Raw genomic sequence first — 16,177 nt, 5'->3', positions numbered from 1 at the left:
AGCGGGCCCTGGTTCAGGTGCTGGGGCCGTACGAGCCGCTGCTGAGCCTGTTGCAGGCGGCCCTGGTGTGGGAGCGACCGGCCCGGAGCGCCCTGTGGTGCCTGGGGCTGAACGCGGCTTTCTGGTGAGATAACCGGATCCGGAGCGCGCCGTCAGCTTCCCGGGCCCTGCCTCTCGCCTTGCTGGCTTGCTTCTTCCCGCGATCCTTCAGCCCCATCCCACCTCCAGCTGTGGCACCCCGTTCTTCCCAAGGCCCCAGCCGCGCCCAGCTCTCCTTGCGCCCGCACATCTGGCTGGGGCCTCTGGGAACATCTGGCACGAGGACGCCCCTCGTAAGCCAGGGGAAGCTGTTTCCCTCTAAGGCCGTCACCTCCCTTGTCCCCTACCCCCGTTGAATCGGTGACTGATCCGAGATCTCCGTAGTGACAGTGGGAGGAGAGGCTCGAGGCCTGGTCCAGGCACCCGCAGGTGTGATGAGAAAACAAGCTAGGTCGATTAGCGCGAATTAGCATCCTAAATACCCGCACCCCGTCCATCCAGGGAAGGGGGAACCCCGAGCGTCAGTGCAAGCCTGCCAAGCTGCAATTTGAGAGAGAAGTATTCGCTTTTAAAGGACAGTTAGGAAACTGTTTGGGGGATTTCATCCGTTTCCAGAGCCGCCTGTAATTGCATCTCCCTGTTCCAAGAATTAGATGAGGGATCCTCAGACGCTGTTTACAGCCACGACATTGAAGCTGTGAGAGTTTCCAGAGCTGGACGCCTTGCGCTAGCAATGTCTGAGGTGTCTGAGTGTCACTGCTGCTCCTCATCACCGCAGTGGACTTAGGGCTTCCTGTAATCCACCAGGCGTAGCTGCTGTCTGTTAGTGACCGGGAAGTATTGCTCAAATGCCAAGGAGACGACAGGTAGGAGGCTTCCACAGCTGATCGAAACAAGACTAATCTGGAAAAGCATCAGACTACAAAGTATGTGATTTTCAGCATTGTCTGGTAAAAATGGCTTTCTTGAAGTTCTTGGTTTTAAATTTGAAATATTACCCTTTGTCTGAAAATACTTCCAGTGAACTGGAGCAGAACAAATAACCCCAAGTTCAGTGCCCAGAAGACATTGTTCAGTTATGAGGTCAGTCCTCTCCCAGTTTGAAGGGAACCCAAGTTAAAGGTGTCACAGCAGTCTCTGGTAGTCCTGCTTCCAGACTCCTTAGCAAACTCTCTTGTTGCTGTTTGAGACAGAGTATCCCTGTCTCTGTCATTTGGGGCTGGAGATTTGGCTCAGTGGTTCTGCTGCCTGCCTTGGGAGCTCAAAGGCCTGAGTTCGATCCCCGGAACCAAAAACAAAACAAATTCTTGGCAGTCCTCCTGCGTCAGCCTCCCGAGTGCTAGGATCACAGGCCTGCGCCACCAAGCATAACCATCATTACCTGTTTTTGGTAATCCTTCCTTGACTCCAGGTACCAGCTTCCTGGGCTGCTCTTTGATAGATGTAGCATCACATTTGGGAATGTTTACCCAGTCGCAACTCTTTCCCACGTGGGTTTGGATCTCCTGGACAGAAAATTGGTCCTCGCTAAAGTTTGCTGAATGTGGGCTCAAGGTCTGGAGAGCAGGATCTGATCTGACTGGGAAGGACTGTAAATTTGATAGTGAGAGCCAAGGATGGTGGTGCACACCTGTAATCCCAGCACTCCAGGAGGCTGAGGCAGGAGGAGCATTGCCAGCCTGGGATGGATAGTGACTTCAAGGCCTGGCTGAAGTACATAGTGAGACCCTGTCCCGCAAAGTAAATAAGTAAATTTGATAGCTTTTTTTTTGAGACAGAGTCTCACTGTGTACCTCAGGCGATGGGGAGGACAGGCCTTGCTAGGCTCCAGTGGGCGCCTGGCTTTGGAATGTGCAGCCTTTAGGGAAGGGAGCTTCCTAGGACTGTGGACATTTACTTTGGAATGCGGAAGAGTGACTTTAGTTCTCACACATTTGAAATGTTTGAAGAAAGGAAGGAGGATCATTAGCTCAGGTCAGAAAAATCAAATCTGACATACTTAGTTTTTCTTTCATTATTTGTTATGAAGAATGGTACATCATTCACAAATGTTTTGGTCCTTTGAGGTATTAGATGATTGGATAGGAGTATCAAGAAGTATCGAATTGAGGTAGGTAGCTTTCTGAGTGTTCCATACTTTCAGTCTTGGCTTTGCTGCACCTGTGAATGTGCTCTCTCATCTAAAATAGACGAGTGAGACAGACCTCTTAGCCTGTTACCTGTAGCATTTCTAGGCTTTCGCCCCCCCACCCCTCAGGTTCCGAAGAATTGTGGCAGCCATGGCAGAGGTGTTCCAGCCTGAACTACTTCTGGTCACTGATGTGTCAGTCCCTCTAGGATGATAGTAGAAACATCAAATTTTCCCTTCTGATAGATTATACCCCTCCCCAATACTGGGGATTGAATTCAGGGCCTACACTTCACCACATCTCCAGGTCTTTTTAGAAAATTTTTTACATGCCTGTAATCCCAGCACTCAGGAGGCTGAGGTAGAAGGGTTGGTCACCATGAGTCTTGGGCCATCCTGGGGTACAGAGTGAGTTCGAGGCCAGCCTCAATTACTTAGTGAGACCCTGTTTCAAAAAACCAAAAATCAAAATGTTTCTTCTTTTATTTTGAGCCAGAGTCTCATTAAGTTGCCTAGGAAGTTCTTAACATTCTGTGATTCTACGTGTTTGAATTAGGGAAACCAAGCGCAGTCCACAGACTGATTCCCTGTGGAGAGCTCCACTGGGGTCCGCTGTACAGTTACTAGTGTGAGTTAACCTCCTTTAAGTTATGGAATCTATTATTTTCAAAAATGACAGAAAAAAGATGTTTCCTCTTCTCCCCTTAAAAACAAAAAATAAGCTGGGTGTGGTGACACATGCCCATGATCCCAGCACGCAGGAGGGTCATTCGAGTTTGCGGCCAGCCTGGCCTACACAGTGAGTTCAGAGCCAGCCTGAACTAACTACACTGTGAGACGTGTCTCAGAAAACCAGAAGAAATTTCCTGAGAAGGGAGTAAGGAATTCTGATTTTAAAAGAATCTGGTCGGGTGTGGTGGCACATGACTGAAGTGTCAGCCATTCAGTTCAGTAGCATGAAGCCATCTAAACCCTGTCACAGTAAAGAGGAGGGAGGGGATGTAGCTCACTGGTAGGGTACTCCTGTGTTTGATCCTCAAAATTTGCTTGTTACTGCAAATAAACAAACATAAATATATATAAAAAAAGTTAGAATCTGAATAAAAAGCAGCAGCGAACAGGAAATGGAAGGGAAAATCTACACATCCAACTTGAGATGAGATCAGCTGAGCGTGTCTGGCACCATCTTTGGGGTTTTCTTGCTGCTCCTGGGAGCCAGGGAGCCCTGGATGTTTTAACTTTGCCCCTCTGCCCTGCCGACTGCAAGGCGGGTGCCTTCTTCATTAGCACACAGGGAGGTTGTCTGGTTTCATTTCTGCTCCTGTGGGAGCAACAATTCTAATTATGTGATAGATGTTGGGTTAATTTTTCCTTTTAATTTACCAGACTGGCTCATCGGCTAGACGGTCTCAGTGCCGTACAGTCACGGGCTCACTGTACCCTAGGAGAGGAGGCTTTTTTCTCCAGCGCCCCTGAGACACGAAGGAGCCTACAAACGGTATCTTCCTTGGTCACCAGCTACAAGAGATTCTGACTTGACCTGTACTGACAGTGATGGTCGAGTTGAGTCACGTCAAAGAGATCGTAACATTTCTCGGGATCTTTCCGGACACCAGGATTGCTACCCAGGGGTGATTTATTCATTTTTTAAAAATTAAAAATTTTTCTTAGTACATGTTTGCACTGCATGATTATGTTCATCATAGGAAGTCGGTGCATGAGCATAACACATCTTCAGTCTTTTTACTTCTTTACCTTGGGGCGTCTTATTTATTTATTTATTTATTTTAAAGAATTTTTTTGGTACCGGGGATCGAACTCAGGACCTTACGCTTGCGAAGCAGGCGGCAGAACCACTGAGCTAAATCCCTGGCCGGGGATGTTTTCTTTAGAGGCCAGTTGGATTTTAGCCCCTGATAAAGTGAAGGGACAGTTTACAGAAAGAAGAAAAAAATACATTTATATGTAGCAAGAAATTTTTTTTTTTTTTTTTTTTTGTATCAGGGATCAAACTTTAGTCCTTGTGCTTGCAAGGCAGGCAGCAGTGGAACTAATGAGCTAAATCCCCAGCCCACTGTAGCAAGACATTTTAAAAATTCAAATAGGGCAGTGAGTTACTAATTATTGTTTGTTTTTAAAAAGTGATACTCTGGCGTGTATAGAAAAGCTAGTGTTTTCCAGGCTGGAGTTCTTTTGGACAATGAAAGTGACGCAGAGTAAATATTGGTGATCATTGCGCAGAGCTATGAATATACTAAAAACCATTGACCTAGTGTGAGAGGGTGAATCACACAGCACTGCCAGGCCTGTAGGCTATTAAAAAACAGTTTGGGGGCCGGGCATGGGGGCGCACGCCTGTGATCCCAGCACTCAGGAGGCTGAGGCAGGAGGACTGCTGTGAGTTTGAGACCAGCCTGGGCTACATAGTGAGTTCCAGGTCAGTCTCAACTACACAGTGAGACCCTGTCTCAAAAAACCAAACAAACAAAAACAAACAAAAAGAACAGTTTGGATTAAGGTTCAAATGAAAGCATAAGTAAAAAGGCTAAAGAAAGATAGAGAATAGGAAACGTGAGATAGATATTTTGCAGTGGTGGAGGTGTTAGCTGGGCCTGGCACACCTGTAACCTCAGCACTCAGGAGGCTGAGGCAGGAGGACTGCTGTGAGTTTGAGACCAGCCTGGGCTACATAGTGAGTTCCAGGTCAGTCTCAACTACACAGTGAGACCCTGTCTCAAAAAACCAAACAAAAACAAACAAAAAGAACAGTTTGGATTAAGGTTCAAATGAAAGCATAAGTAAAAAGGCTAAAGAAAGATAGAGAATAGGAAACGTGAGATAGATATTTTGCAGTGGTGGAGGTGTTAGCTGGGCCTGGCACACCTGTAACCTCAGCACTCAGGAGGCTGAGGCAGGAAGATTGTTGGGAGTTCAAGGCCAGCCTGGGGTATACAGTGAGAGCCTGTCTCATGAAAAGCCAAGGTGGGGTGTGTTAGGACATGTGCTAGTAAAAAGAAACATTTAAAAAGGATTGAAATGAAAGCCACACGTGCCTGGTGTTTTTCCCCGTCCTGGAGAGGCCTGGAGACCAGGTTGGGCCGCATCCTGTGGCCGCACTGGCCCTCCTGGTTCTGTCTTCCTGTGCTCTGGTGGGGGGCACTGGAGGCTTGGTCGGATCCAGACTCTGGGTTGTTATTATTGGTAAGATTGTTTTGTAGATGGTGATGCCATAATTGTGTTTTTTAACTTCTTTAACTTTGACTTAACAGATTTTAAACTTTCTTTAATAAACAGGTTTGTCTTTAGAGATAATAAATAGCATTAAGAAGGGGCCTCCGCTTGGTGTAGTGGCGCACGCCTGTAAACCCAGCACTCAGGAGGCTGAGGCAGGAGGATCGCTGTGAGTTTGAGACCAGCCTGGGCTACATAGTGAGTTCCAGGTCAGTCTCAACTACATAGTGAGACCCTGTCTCAAAACACGACCCCCCCGCTGCCGCCCAAAGAAAGAAGGGGCCGGCAGTGCACACCCAGGCCCCGTCCACTGTGGCAGGGCGATGAGAGTCGCGAAAGCGTTTGCATGTGGGCTCAGACTTCTGCATTGCTCTGTCTGCCTGGGACGCCCGCCTGCTCTCCCTGTGGCCTCTGCACTGCTGTACCCCAGTCCCCAGGCACCTGTCTCCCACTGTGTCCGTGTCCCTCGTTCCCTGGCTTCGCTGTACCCCAGATGCTGCTCAGCCTGTGCCTTCCTTGTTTGCAGGACCTGAAAGAGGGCGAGCACTCACCATATTCCACGGCTGATGGCGGTGAGGGACGGTAGTGACACAGGGCCTGGGAACTTGGAGGGACCAAGGCCAGTTCTGGGCCATCTTTCTATCATGTTTTTGATCTGTTTGAAAGAAGCTGTTTTCCTAAGAAATGTTATGTTCTAGCACATAGAAAAGCTCCTCTGAAATTCATACAGTGGTTTGTGCATGGTGGCACACGCCTGTGATCCCAGCACTCAGGAGACTGAGGCAGCAGGGTCTTCAAGTTAGAGGCCAGCCTGGACTACACAGTGAGACCCTGTTGCAAAAAAAAAAAAAAGAGACACATTTAGGCTCAGCCTTGATTTGTGGGCCAGGATTAATGCGTTCCCGCTGGCTTGTACCACTGGCAGCACTTGCCCAACTGTCCCCTCGGGTGGCCTGGCACAGGCTTGCATGCAGGTGCAGCCGTCCCAAGGCCCGCCTTCCTGGAGTTCAGGAAGATGCTCCTGACGGGACCGCCCGCTTTGCACACCTGGCTCTCCTTCCCCTGCAGGGCAGAACCCAGCCCCTCTGCCCTGAGAGGCCTGCACCCGACTCCTGCCTCTCTCCGTGGGATCTCTGCCTGTTGTTCTTTCACTCTATTGAACCGCTTGTCATTTCTGGGACCTGTCCTGCCGGCTCACTCTCCTCCTGCCCAGTGCCCTTCTTTCCAGTGCTTGCTCGTTTGCCTGCGGGTCTTCTGCCCCGCCCTGGGCACTGTTGGGCGCACCCTGGGTCTTAGTCTTCCAAAGCAGCTGCCGAGGCCAACCTTGTGGTTATTGAGAATGCAAGGTGAGGGCTCTGACGGCTACAGAAATAGTCCGAGACACAGCAGCAGTGTTCCATTGCTGTCCTCTTGGGGACTCAGACAGCTTCTGTGTGCTGGTGACATGAAGGGGAAACCCCCTTGCAGAGAACAGCAGCTGCACCCCTGCTGCTGGGCCCTGAGTCCTCCCGGCCTTGTTAAATTTGCTTATTTGCTGGGTTGATGCAGGGCTTTGTAGAGAAGCTTCACGGCCTGGGGCAGCTCTTTAGTCTTTCTGCTGAGCTGCTTTCATTCTTTAATCCCATATATGATTACAGTATCCTGTAAGTGGGGCACTGGTTAAAGTCGGAATGGGGTTGCCATTGATGAGTGGATTCTTGATTCTCCTTATTGCCTTCCATCCCTTATTTTTTTATATATAGGATTTAAAGCCTTTTTAAAAATTACATGGTTAGCATGCACTCATATTCATTAAAAATAAATTATCCTGTGCTCGCTCCGGAGGCCGGCGCGTAGGTCACGAGTTTGAAGCCAGCCTGAAACACATAGTGAGCTCTGTCTCAGAACAGCGAGAGGCCAGGCATGGAGCTCAGTGGCTCTGCGCCTGTCTGACAAGCGCAGGTCTTGAGTTTGATCGCTGGTACCGAGAAAAAAAAACAAAAAGCAAGAGCACAAAAATGTCTGGAGACAAAATTTAAAGTTTCACTACCAGTGCCTGCATGTATGCGTGTATATTGGTAAGTAACCAGGTAGATTTCTTTTTCCAGTACTAGGCATGGAACCCAGGACCTTGTGCAATCTCCTTGCCGTGCAGAGTACGGTGAGAAGCACAGTCCCGGTTTGTTGTGTGTCAGGCCATCCTCCCTGCGGTGCCGAGCCACCCCTGCTCACCCTCACCCTCTGACCAGCTGCTGTGATGCACCGTGAGACTGAGCAGACCCTGCCAGGCAGCCGCTCGGTGCTGTTTTCTTCTTGGCCCTTTGGCCAGGCTCAGAGGGCTGTCACAGGTGAGCGAGCACGTTGCTTATAATGTCCCCAACAGTCTCGAAAGGCGTGTTAACGTCTCGCTGTAGAAGAGCCGCATCTGTTCAAGCTCTCGTGAGAACGGCGGCTTTTTGGGGAGGCAGACCCCGAACTTTGAAATTTCCACCTTCCTGCCTGTCCGTGTGCCCTGATGCCTTTCTTTGGCTTCACTGTGGATCCGTGAACGGCGTCTCCCAGGCCATCTTTGGGGAAGGTGTGCTGGTTTATTTCCCCCCAGGCTGCTGCACATCAGTACCTTTGTACAGTAGGAGTTATCAGAAATTACAAAGTGCCGCCTGTATATAGTAGATTCCAAATGACTTGGTCAGGTTGCTCTAAATATTTGCAGATGCTTACTTTGAATTTCTGTACTTCCCAGTAGGCCACTAAAGTCTGTGTGGCCAGTTCTGGTCCCTGATGGTTTCATAGAAGGAGGGGAGCACTGGTTGCTGTTTTACTGTGAAAGATTTTAAACACCATACAGGTGGGAGGGTGATATGAAAGGTCCCGCCCCCGGCTTCCGCAGCGGACACCTTTCTGGTCAGTCTTGTCTCGTAACTTCCCAGCCTGTCCCTTGCCAAGCTGTTCTCTTGAAGCAAATCCCGTACTTTATTTTATTTATGAATTTGTTTATATTCTCGGCACATCTCAAAAAGATAGTGGCCCTGAAAACGTAACTGCACTGATGTCACACCTAGAAGCCGACAGCAGTTTCTCACTGTCGTCAGATGTGCTGTCGTAGCTCATTCATAACTGGCATTTTATGGTTGATTTCTTCAAACAGGAAATAGCCTTTCCCTGGTTTTATTTATATATTGTGTGACACTGGGGCGTGAACCGAGAGCCTTGTGTGTGTGAGGGAATAAATACTTCACCCCTGAGCGTGGCCATTTACTGCTTGATGCCTGGTGGTCATCATTTATACCCTTGCCATGTTGGTATAAATCTCACTTGGTCATGATGTGTAATTCTTTATTTCCTGATACTGGGGATTGAACTCAGGACCTTGCACTTGCGAGGCAGGAATGTTGCCACTGAGCTAAATCCCTGGCCCCATATAATTCTTTTCATATGTTTTTGGATCGTGTTTGTTTTATTCTGTTAAGAGACAGTCTCACTACTTTGCACAGTCCGGCCTCTAACCCCTGGGCTCAAGTGATCCTCCTGCCTCAGCCTTGCTAGTAGCTGGGACCCTGGGTTTCAACACCATGCCTGGCATCGCCTTTGTGGGCAGTTGATACATCGGCACTCCTGAAGGATGTGGGTCTGTCGTTTCTCCTGTCTGGATTCCGTATCTGAATCATGCTGGCCTCACAAGTCAAAGGGTGTGTCCTCTTTCAGTGTTTTAGAAGGGTTTGAGAAGCACGGGTGCCACTTCGGAGGAAGTGACTCGGTCGTAGCTTTTGTGCCAGCTCTTCGTGGCCTTAATCAGGCCCTTCACTTCCTCGGTAACAGAGCACCTGATTGTATCCATGCTTTTATCGAGTGCCTGCGTGCGCCTGGTGCCTGCAGTAGGGTCTGATGTGTGGAAAGGGGCATCATCAGGTGGACTGGGGACTCTCCCCGAAATCACCGCAGCAAGGATCCTCTGGGTTATTTGATTCCTCTGATGGTAGGTAGAATAGCTGAGGTCCAGAAGTTTGGACGGTCTGCCCAAGGTGTGTTAAGTGCTCGGTGTCGGGACACGGACCCGAAACCTCGAAGCTGCTCCTGTTTGCCCAGGGTCTGTGGAGCAGCCGTCCTTCCTGTGACCGGCCGACCCAGCAGTGACCTGCTGTCCCTGCTCTCTGCAGGTTCTTTGCGCTGACCTCCCTCCGCCTTATGTTTCTTCTCGCCTTTGGCTTGATGATCATTGTCTGCATCGATCAGTGGAAGAACAAAATCTGGCCCGAAATAAAAGGTGAGTTTGGTTGCATTCAAAAAATGAACTGGAAATGGCCTTTTCTGTCACTGACTTTCAGTTATGGGGTTCTGTGGAATGTGTGAGACAGGAGTCTGTGCTTGGCATTTGAATTGTTTGCCCAGGAGATGCTGGAGAGGCTGCTCCCCATCTGCGCTCCTCAGAGTTGGACCTGCCTTTCCGCAGTCACTGAGGAATCGAACCCCTTTTGTTTTGTTCACATCTACAGTGCCACCTCTTCGCTGACACAACAGCAGCTTACCTTGCAAGAATTTCTTTTTTTAATTTTTTAAAAAATTTTTTGAGACAGGATCTCACTATGTAGTTGAGACTGACCTGGAACTCACTATGTAGCCCAGGCTGGTCTGGAACTCACAGCGATCCTCCTGCCTCAGCCTCCGAGTGCTGGGATTATAGGTGTGCACCACCACGCCCGGCAGGAATTTCTTTTAAATCTTGAGCATGGTGGCACATCCTGGTAGTCACAGCTATGTTGAAGGCTGAGGCTGGCGGATTGTGGATTTGAGCCCAGCCTGGGCAACATAGTGAGACCTTCTCTTTAAAAATGTTTTTTTTATTTTTGGCCAGCTATGGTGGCCCATGCCTGTGATCCCAGCACTTGGGAGGCTGAGGCAGGAGGACTGCTGTGAGTTTGAGGCCAGCTTAGGTTATGTAATGAGGTCAAACCCAGCCTGAACTACATGGATCAAGATTTTTAAAATGTTTTTCCGGGCTGGGGACTTAGTTCAGTGGTTCCACCACCTGCTTTGCAGCGCAGGGACCCGAGTTGGATTCCCAGTACAAAAAAAAAAAAAATTGTTTTTTCTCTTTTAAAGTGCTTATTTACAAAGCACTAAGCTAGGCATTATGTGTATGGAAGTTACCCTAAGGTGTGGTTTCTTTTTTCAGATACACGTAAATAAGCAAAAGTTAAATGACAGCTACTGAAGAATACCAGAGCTGTCCCAGTGCCTCTGTGACTGACATTTTCATGTGTTTGGCCCTGGCACAAGCACAAGCCTTGAGTGAAGCAGAATGGGCGGGGAGGCGCAGCCTCTCAGTGGGCCGCAGTTCATCCGCTCAGGGTGTTTGGTGGGAATAGAGAGCTCGTGGGCCGCAAGGTTGAGAATGACCAAGATGCACTATATCCACTGCTGCATCCATTCTGGGGGCCCTGCGAGTTCCCCAACATGAGCATGACACTTCTGCACTGCAAACTTGTGCTGCTAAGAAAGCGGCTCGCGTGGGGAGTCTAGGAGATAAGCTGAAAGTCTGGTGGAATTAGGTTAGGTAAGGCTCCAAAGTCAGACTTGCTCCCATGGGTGCAGGGTGGTTACTGGGGCTGTGAAGTTAGCTGTGTGCTGAGGGTGATTCGGTAGCGTCAGGGCTGCGTGGAGGGACAGGCGGGCCGCCGGAGGACCTGGGAGGAGACCACAGCAGTGTCTGTCCGAGTGGGAATAGCCCGGGCCACTCCTGCCAGGGACACGGCTTCCAGGTACCTTGCCGCTGTGGCCGCGGAGATGTCAGGAGCAGGCAGCCCTGGGGCCGGTGGGCTCCCGGCCAGGTGCACAGAGGCCCGAGGGACAGGATGGGCCGGTTTCTTGGTACCCGCAGCTTTTGGAGGTGACACAGGGGCTCTGGCAGTCTGCGTGGAAACCAGTCCCGCCCAAGAAAAGAGCAGGCACAGCCTTTGCCCTGTCTGTAGCAGCCTAATGTGGCAAATAACGTGGTGTCTCCTTTTATTGGCTACTACTGTTTCCTTTTCCTCAAACTATTAAAACATAGCTGCCAGACCAACAGCCTAACATTTTCATGTTTAGTTTTCCCTACCAACTAATGCTGATGTTTGTTTTAATATTGTAGTGCCAAGACCCGACGCATTAGACAATGAGAGGTATGGAACGCTCATTAAATCCCTTTTGTTGCTCTGATTTTCTTGCAATATTCTGGTTCTGCGCTGTTAACCACACACTCTGGACGTAACAGCCTGAGCTGAGAACCTGGTCTCTCCCAAATAGTCATCGTTAAGAAATGCTAAAGTTGAGGCAGCAGAGGGAGAGCGGAAATGGCCACTGTCTTCTGATCCTATGTGAGAAGCTTCTGTGAAAGAAGTATCAAGTGCTTCAGAGCCTGACATGCCGGGGAATTAGCTGCGTCCTTTGGCCCTCGTGTAAAAACTCGGGCAGCAAACTTCCTTTGCCTCCTGGCTTTTATACCAGCGGCTTAGTGTTTTCTGTGATCTCTGGCTATTTAAAGTTCCTGGCCAGAAAACACAGAAGCCCATGCCAAAGCTTCCTCTGTGTGCACCGCTCCTGCCTGCATCTCTCAGTCCGTCCACCCCATCGGTGGGCTCCGCTGTGCGCAGGTTCGTGGCTGCGCTTTACCCGCCCGAGGTGGCTCCACAGGGCCGCTTCCCTGTCCTCTGGCGCAGTCCCAGAGAACCACAGTGGTGCGAGGCAGGGAGGCCGAGGCGCTGTGCGGCTCTGCACACGCAGACGCTGCTGCTCATGGGGAGCTGCCGGACCGCGCTTGCCCTCCTAGTCCCTGGACTCAGCCTCGGCCTGGTGAGCCGGAGAGCCGCGCTTCACCTCCAAGCCCCCCCCGAGCCCACAGCGACCCGGGCCCCAGTCCCCGCCATTTACGACTCCCCTTCTCTCTCCCGTAGCTGGGGCTTTGTGCACCCTCGGTTGCTCAGCGTGCCCGAGCTCTGCCACCACGTAGCTGAAGCCTGGGTTAGTGGGACCATTTTCATAAGGAATCTTTTGCTTTTCAAAAAGCAAAACCCAGGCAAGGTAAGAGTCTCCCTTTCACTCTAAACTCTGGCCGCTCAGTTCAGCACACTAGACTGACCGAAGACCCTTGACTGCACACCCTTACTTGGGAGAGGCAAGATCACAGTCTGGAACCGGGCCTGCTTCCATTAGAGCCCTGGTGTGCGTGTCGCTTAGAGCAGACTTTGCCTTAGGTGTTCGTTTGTTTTGTTGCGGTGCTGGGGGGAAGCCCAGGCCTTCCCTGTGCCAGGCAGAGCTTGGCCCGGCCTCACAGAGTTGGCTGTTTTCTTGCCCTAAGATGGGAAAAAAAGCTTGCTTGTGTGCTTTCTGTCATATTAAACTGTGACATGTCGTTGGATTTTATGTTTTTGGTCTTTGTTTCCTTAAAATCCCCACTGCCAACCCTTGTTTTCGGAGTGAATTTTTGGCTCTGTCCAATTCATACCAATTTCCCGGCATGAAAGGCACGGTTGTTGGGGTCAGCCATGGAGAAGGAGCCTGAGTGGAAGGCATGGACCCCTTTCCCCGTGGACACGATGGATGTAGGGGTTACAGCTGTCATTCTGACCGTCCCTGCTTGACTTGGGACCCAGAGGCCTGGGAGCCCACCCCAGCCGGCCCGTCACGGTGGGAATTAATGCCACTTCTTGCCTTCCCAGTTCTGCCTGCTGAGCTGTGGGGTCCTCACCTTCCTGGCTGTCTTGGGCCGCTACATTCCCGGGCTCCTGCTGTCCTACCTGCTGCGTAAGTTTGGGGTCTCCTTTGTGTTACAAGCTGCAGCCGCTCCTAGATTTTCCAGCCACGGCTGATCTTGTGTGTAGGGAGTAGTCTGTGTGTCTTGGTTCTGCAGAACGTGGCTTTCTCAGGTTCTTCTGACCTGTTGCGTGCCACGGAAATGTCCCCTCACATGCAGCAGGCTTTCCTTGTCCGGAGTCCATTTTTTTTCCACCTGTTTGGAGGCTGGGAATCATTACCTGGGCCTCACACCGTAACGCTCTGCCATGTCCCCAGTCCAAGGCCATTTCCTACCAGGCCAGTTTACAAACTGATGAGTGTCCGCTCACAGCCACGCGTTCCCAGCGACAAATAACTGCCCATCCCTATTTATAGAGGGACTTTTCAGGGTTTCTTTACTAGGTTCTGCTACCCGGTAGCGTCCACCTTCCCACCTTCCCTGAGTACACGTGTGTCGGTTTAGTGACTTCCCATCGGGGCTGGAGGAACTGAGTAGTCCAGCTGCAGTTGTCCCTCCCTCGCAGCCTGGCCTGTGGCTGGGGGGGCACCCACGCGCGAGTGACCACAGCCTGGTTCTTCATGGACTGTCAGCCACGTGCTGCCACCTGGGCCCTGGCAGCAGAATCAGGCGGGACTGTGCCACACTGAAGGCCCAAGCCCTGAGGACTCGGCACAGGGGACGGGCCGGGTGCCTTGAGCTGCCTGTCTCCACGTGCCGTGTGCCCCTCCCGCTCTCAGTTGTCATGGTGCTGACGTGGCCTCTCGTCATGTACCACCGCCTGTTGGACCGAGCCTCCGTGCGGCTGAAGCCGGCTCTGCGGCGGCTGGACTTCAGCGTGCGCGGCTACATGATGTCGCGGCAGAGAGCACGGCAGTGTGAGTGTCTGCAGAGCGGCCCCCAGAGGGAGGGTGCAGGCCCCATTCCAGCGCCCGAGGAACGCAAGGCAGACTTCCACCTCATCCCTAAGTGTCAGCTGAGGTTGACAAGGCCTGTGCACGCGTCCAATCCCTGGGCCGGCTGCTCCGTGGATGCGGCTAGACGTAGGCAGTGACCCTCTTCTCTCCCCGCTCAGAGGCCAAAAGTGCAGTCTGAGCTCCGACCCCACAGGATCCCTGGCAGCAGGTGGCCTCTCCATTCTGCCAGCTGGGTATTTGGTCAGGCCTGGCCTCCTGAGGCCTGGATGGCCCTCTGTAGATGCTGGGTGGCAGTGGGGCAGCAGGGTTGTGGTGCATGAGGGTGCTGGGGAGATGGCTCCTGCCGGGCCACTCTTCCCGTGTCCTGGGTGCGTGGGAGGGAGGATGGCCCCAAGGGGAGGCGTCACAGCCACCTGGTCTCCCCACAGTGCGCTGTAGAGCTCTGCACCCAGAACACGCGGGGGATGACCACAGCGACAGTGAGGAGGAGCTAGCCGCCTTCTGCCCTCAGGTAGCTCTGCACTGCGCCTTCTCCCCTCCCTGCCTGCTGTCGGTGCTCTCTCGGAGAGGTGCTGGTGTCGCACCGGGGCTCTGTCCAGACCGTGCTGAGCTCGATGACCAGCGCCCTGCTCGCGGCTGGTTCCCCCCAGATATGCGGAGCGCCCCGCTGCTCCCTCAGTGTGGGCTCTGCCGCCTCCTGCCCCCTCGGAAAAGGGTGGTGGTGTGCTGAAAAGGAAGCGGCTGCTTCCTTAAGTTCTCAGTTCGCCCGCGGGCTCTCGGTCTCCAGCTGGACGACTCCGCAGTAGCCAGGGAGCTGGCGATCACGGACTCGGAGCACTCTGACGCCGAGGTCTCCTGCACGGACAATGGCACCTTCAACCTCTCCAGAGGCCAGACACCCCTGACGGAGGGCTCCGAAGGTGTGGACCCTCAGGGTGTCGGTGCCGCCGCCTGAGCACGGTCGGGATACCCTGCAAGAGGGCGGGAGCGCGGGCGCAGCCGTCGAGGGAGTGGGAGGAGCTGGGCCCGGGGCTCTGTAGGAAGGCGCGAAAGACGTGGGCTGGCTTCTTAGGGCCACGTTTCAGACACCTGTGTTCCCCCAGACCTAGACGGCCACAGCGACCCGGAGGAGTCCTTTGCCAGGGACCTTCCAGACTTTCCTTCCATTAACGTGGACCCCGCCGGCCTGGACGACGAGGATGACGCCAGCATCGGGATGCCCAGCCTGGTGTACCGGTCCCCGCCGGGCGCGCAGGCGCCCCCGGCCAGCAGGGAGGAGGCCGCGCTGCCCGAGCTCCTGCTGGGCGCGCTGCCCGCGGGGCCCGACCTCAGCGGCAGCCTGGCCAGCCTGGTCTCGCGGGGTGTGCTCCAGATGGCCCTGTCGGGCGCCGTCCAGCCGGGACCCCCACCCCGGAGAGCAGCCGGCGGCCTGCTGCGGGCGCCCAGCTCCGACCTGGACACCGACGCCGAGGGCGATGACTTCGAGCTCCTGGACCAGTCGGAGCTGAGTCAGCCGGACCCCGCCGGCCCCAGGAGGCCTTGAAGAGGCGGGCGCGTTCCTTCCGGGCCGGCCGAGTTACGGGCCTGCCGGGCTGCTCCCGAAGGACCGCGGTAGGGCGGAGGTGCTCAGGGTCCTCGCTGATGAGCGAGCCCGGCCACCCTCCTCTCACTTCGGGAGCCCCCAGCCAGGCAGCAGAGCCGGAGTTGCCCTGTCTTTCGAGAGACCCTGGCTTGATGTTTCCAAAGCAAGCTTCCCCTTGGTTCTGCCGAGCTGGCCCACCTCTCTGGGCTCAGGGGTCGACCCCAGTGCCCCGGAAGTACTGTTGCTGGTAGACCCGCCCCCAATACCCCGGAAATGCTGCTGCTGACAATCCGGTGCCCCGGAAGTACTGCTTGTGTGGATGAGGACGGGCATCTTCCGCCTCACCCCGGCTTCGGCCAGCCAGCTAGGAGGGCGCGAGGCCTGTCTTGGGGTCCCGGTCCCTCTGAATTATGGTGTCTCTGGTGCTGCTGCCCCTCGCTCTGTTCCACCCTTGGGCTGAACAGTGAGCGAAGCGATGCCGTGCCAACCCCTGTGTCCCGTGCCGCCCCCGGAGAGGCAAGGGCGCTCGGGGC

The 16,177-nt window shown here is 53.1% G+C and overlaps 1 protein-coding gene across 1 annotated transcript in view; it reads left to right on the top strand.

The window, feature by feature from the left end:
• Retreg3 (reticulophagy regulator family member 3) overlaps positions 1–16,171 on the top strand; it is a 16,402-nt gene extending 231 nt beyond the window's left edge. Inside the window, exons 2-10 of the mRNA XM_010635514.3 lie at positions 3–124; positions 9,535–9,641; positions 11,505–11,535; positions 12,307–12,433; positions 13,072–13,156; positions 13,886–14,023; positions 14,491–14,573; positions 14,850–14,982; positions 15,166–16,171. Coding sequence (XP_010633816.2) covers positions 3–124; positions 9,535–9,641; positions 11,505–11,535; positions 12,307–12,433; positions 13,072–13,156; positions 13,886–14,023; positions 14,491–14,573; positions 14,850–14,982; positions 15,166–15,605 — 1,266 coding nt within the window. The 3' untranslated portion in view covers positions 15,606–16,171. The remainder of the gene's footprint in view (positions 1–2; positions 125–9,534; positions 9,642–11,504; positions 11,536–12,306; positions 12,434–13,071; positions 13,157–13,885; positions 14,024–14,490; positions 14,574–14,849; positions 14,983–15,165) is intronic.
• The last annotated feature ends 6 nt before the right edge of the window (positions 16,172–16,177 follow it).

Source organism: Fukomys damarensis, unplaced genomic scaffold (genome assembly GCF_012274545.1).
Source record: "Fukomys damarensis isolate Sample0158 unplaced genomic scaffold, DMR_v1.0_HiC HiC_scaffold_13, whole genome shotgun sequence".
Lineage (NCBI taxonomy): Eukaryota > Metazoa > Chordata > Mammalia > Rodentia > Bathyergidae > Fukomys > Fukomys damarensis.
The sequence above is the reverse complement of the archived record's forward strand: the minus strand, read 5'-3'. Positions and strand labels throughout refer to the sequence as shown.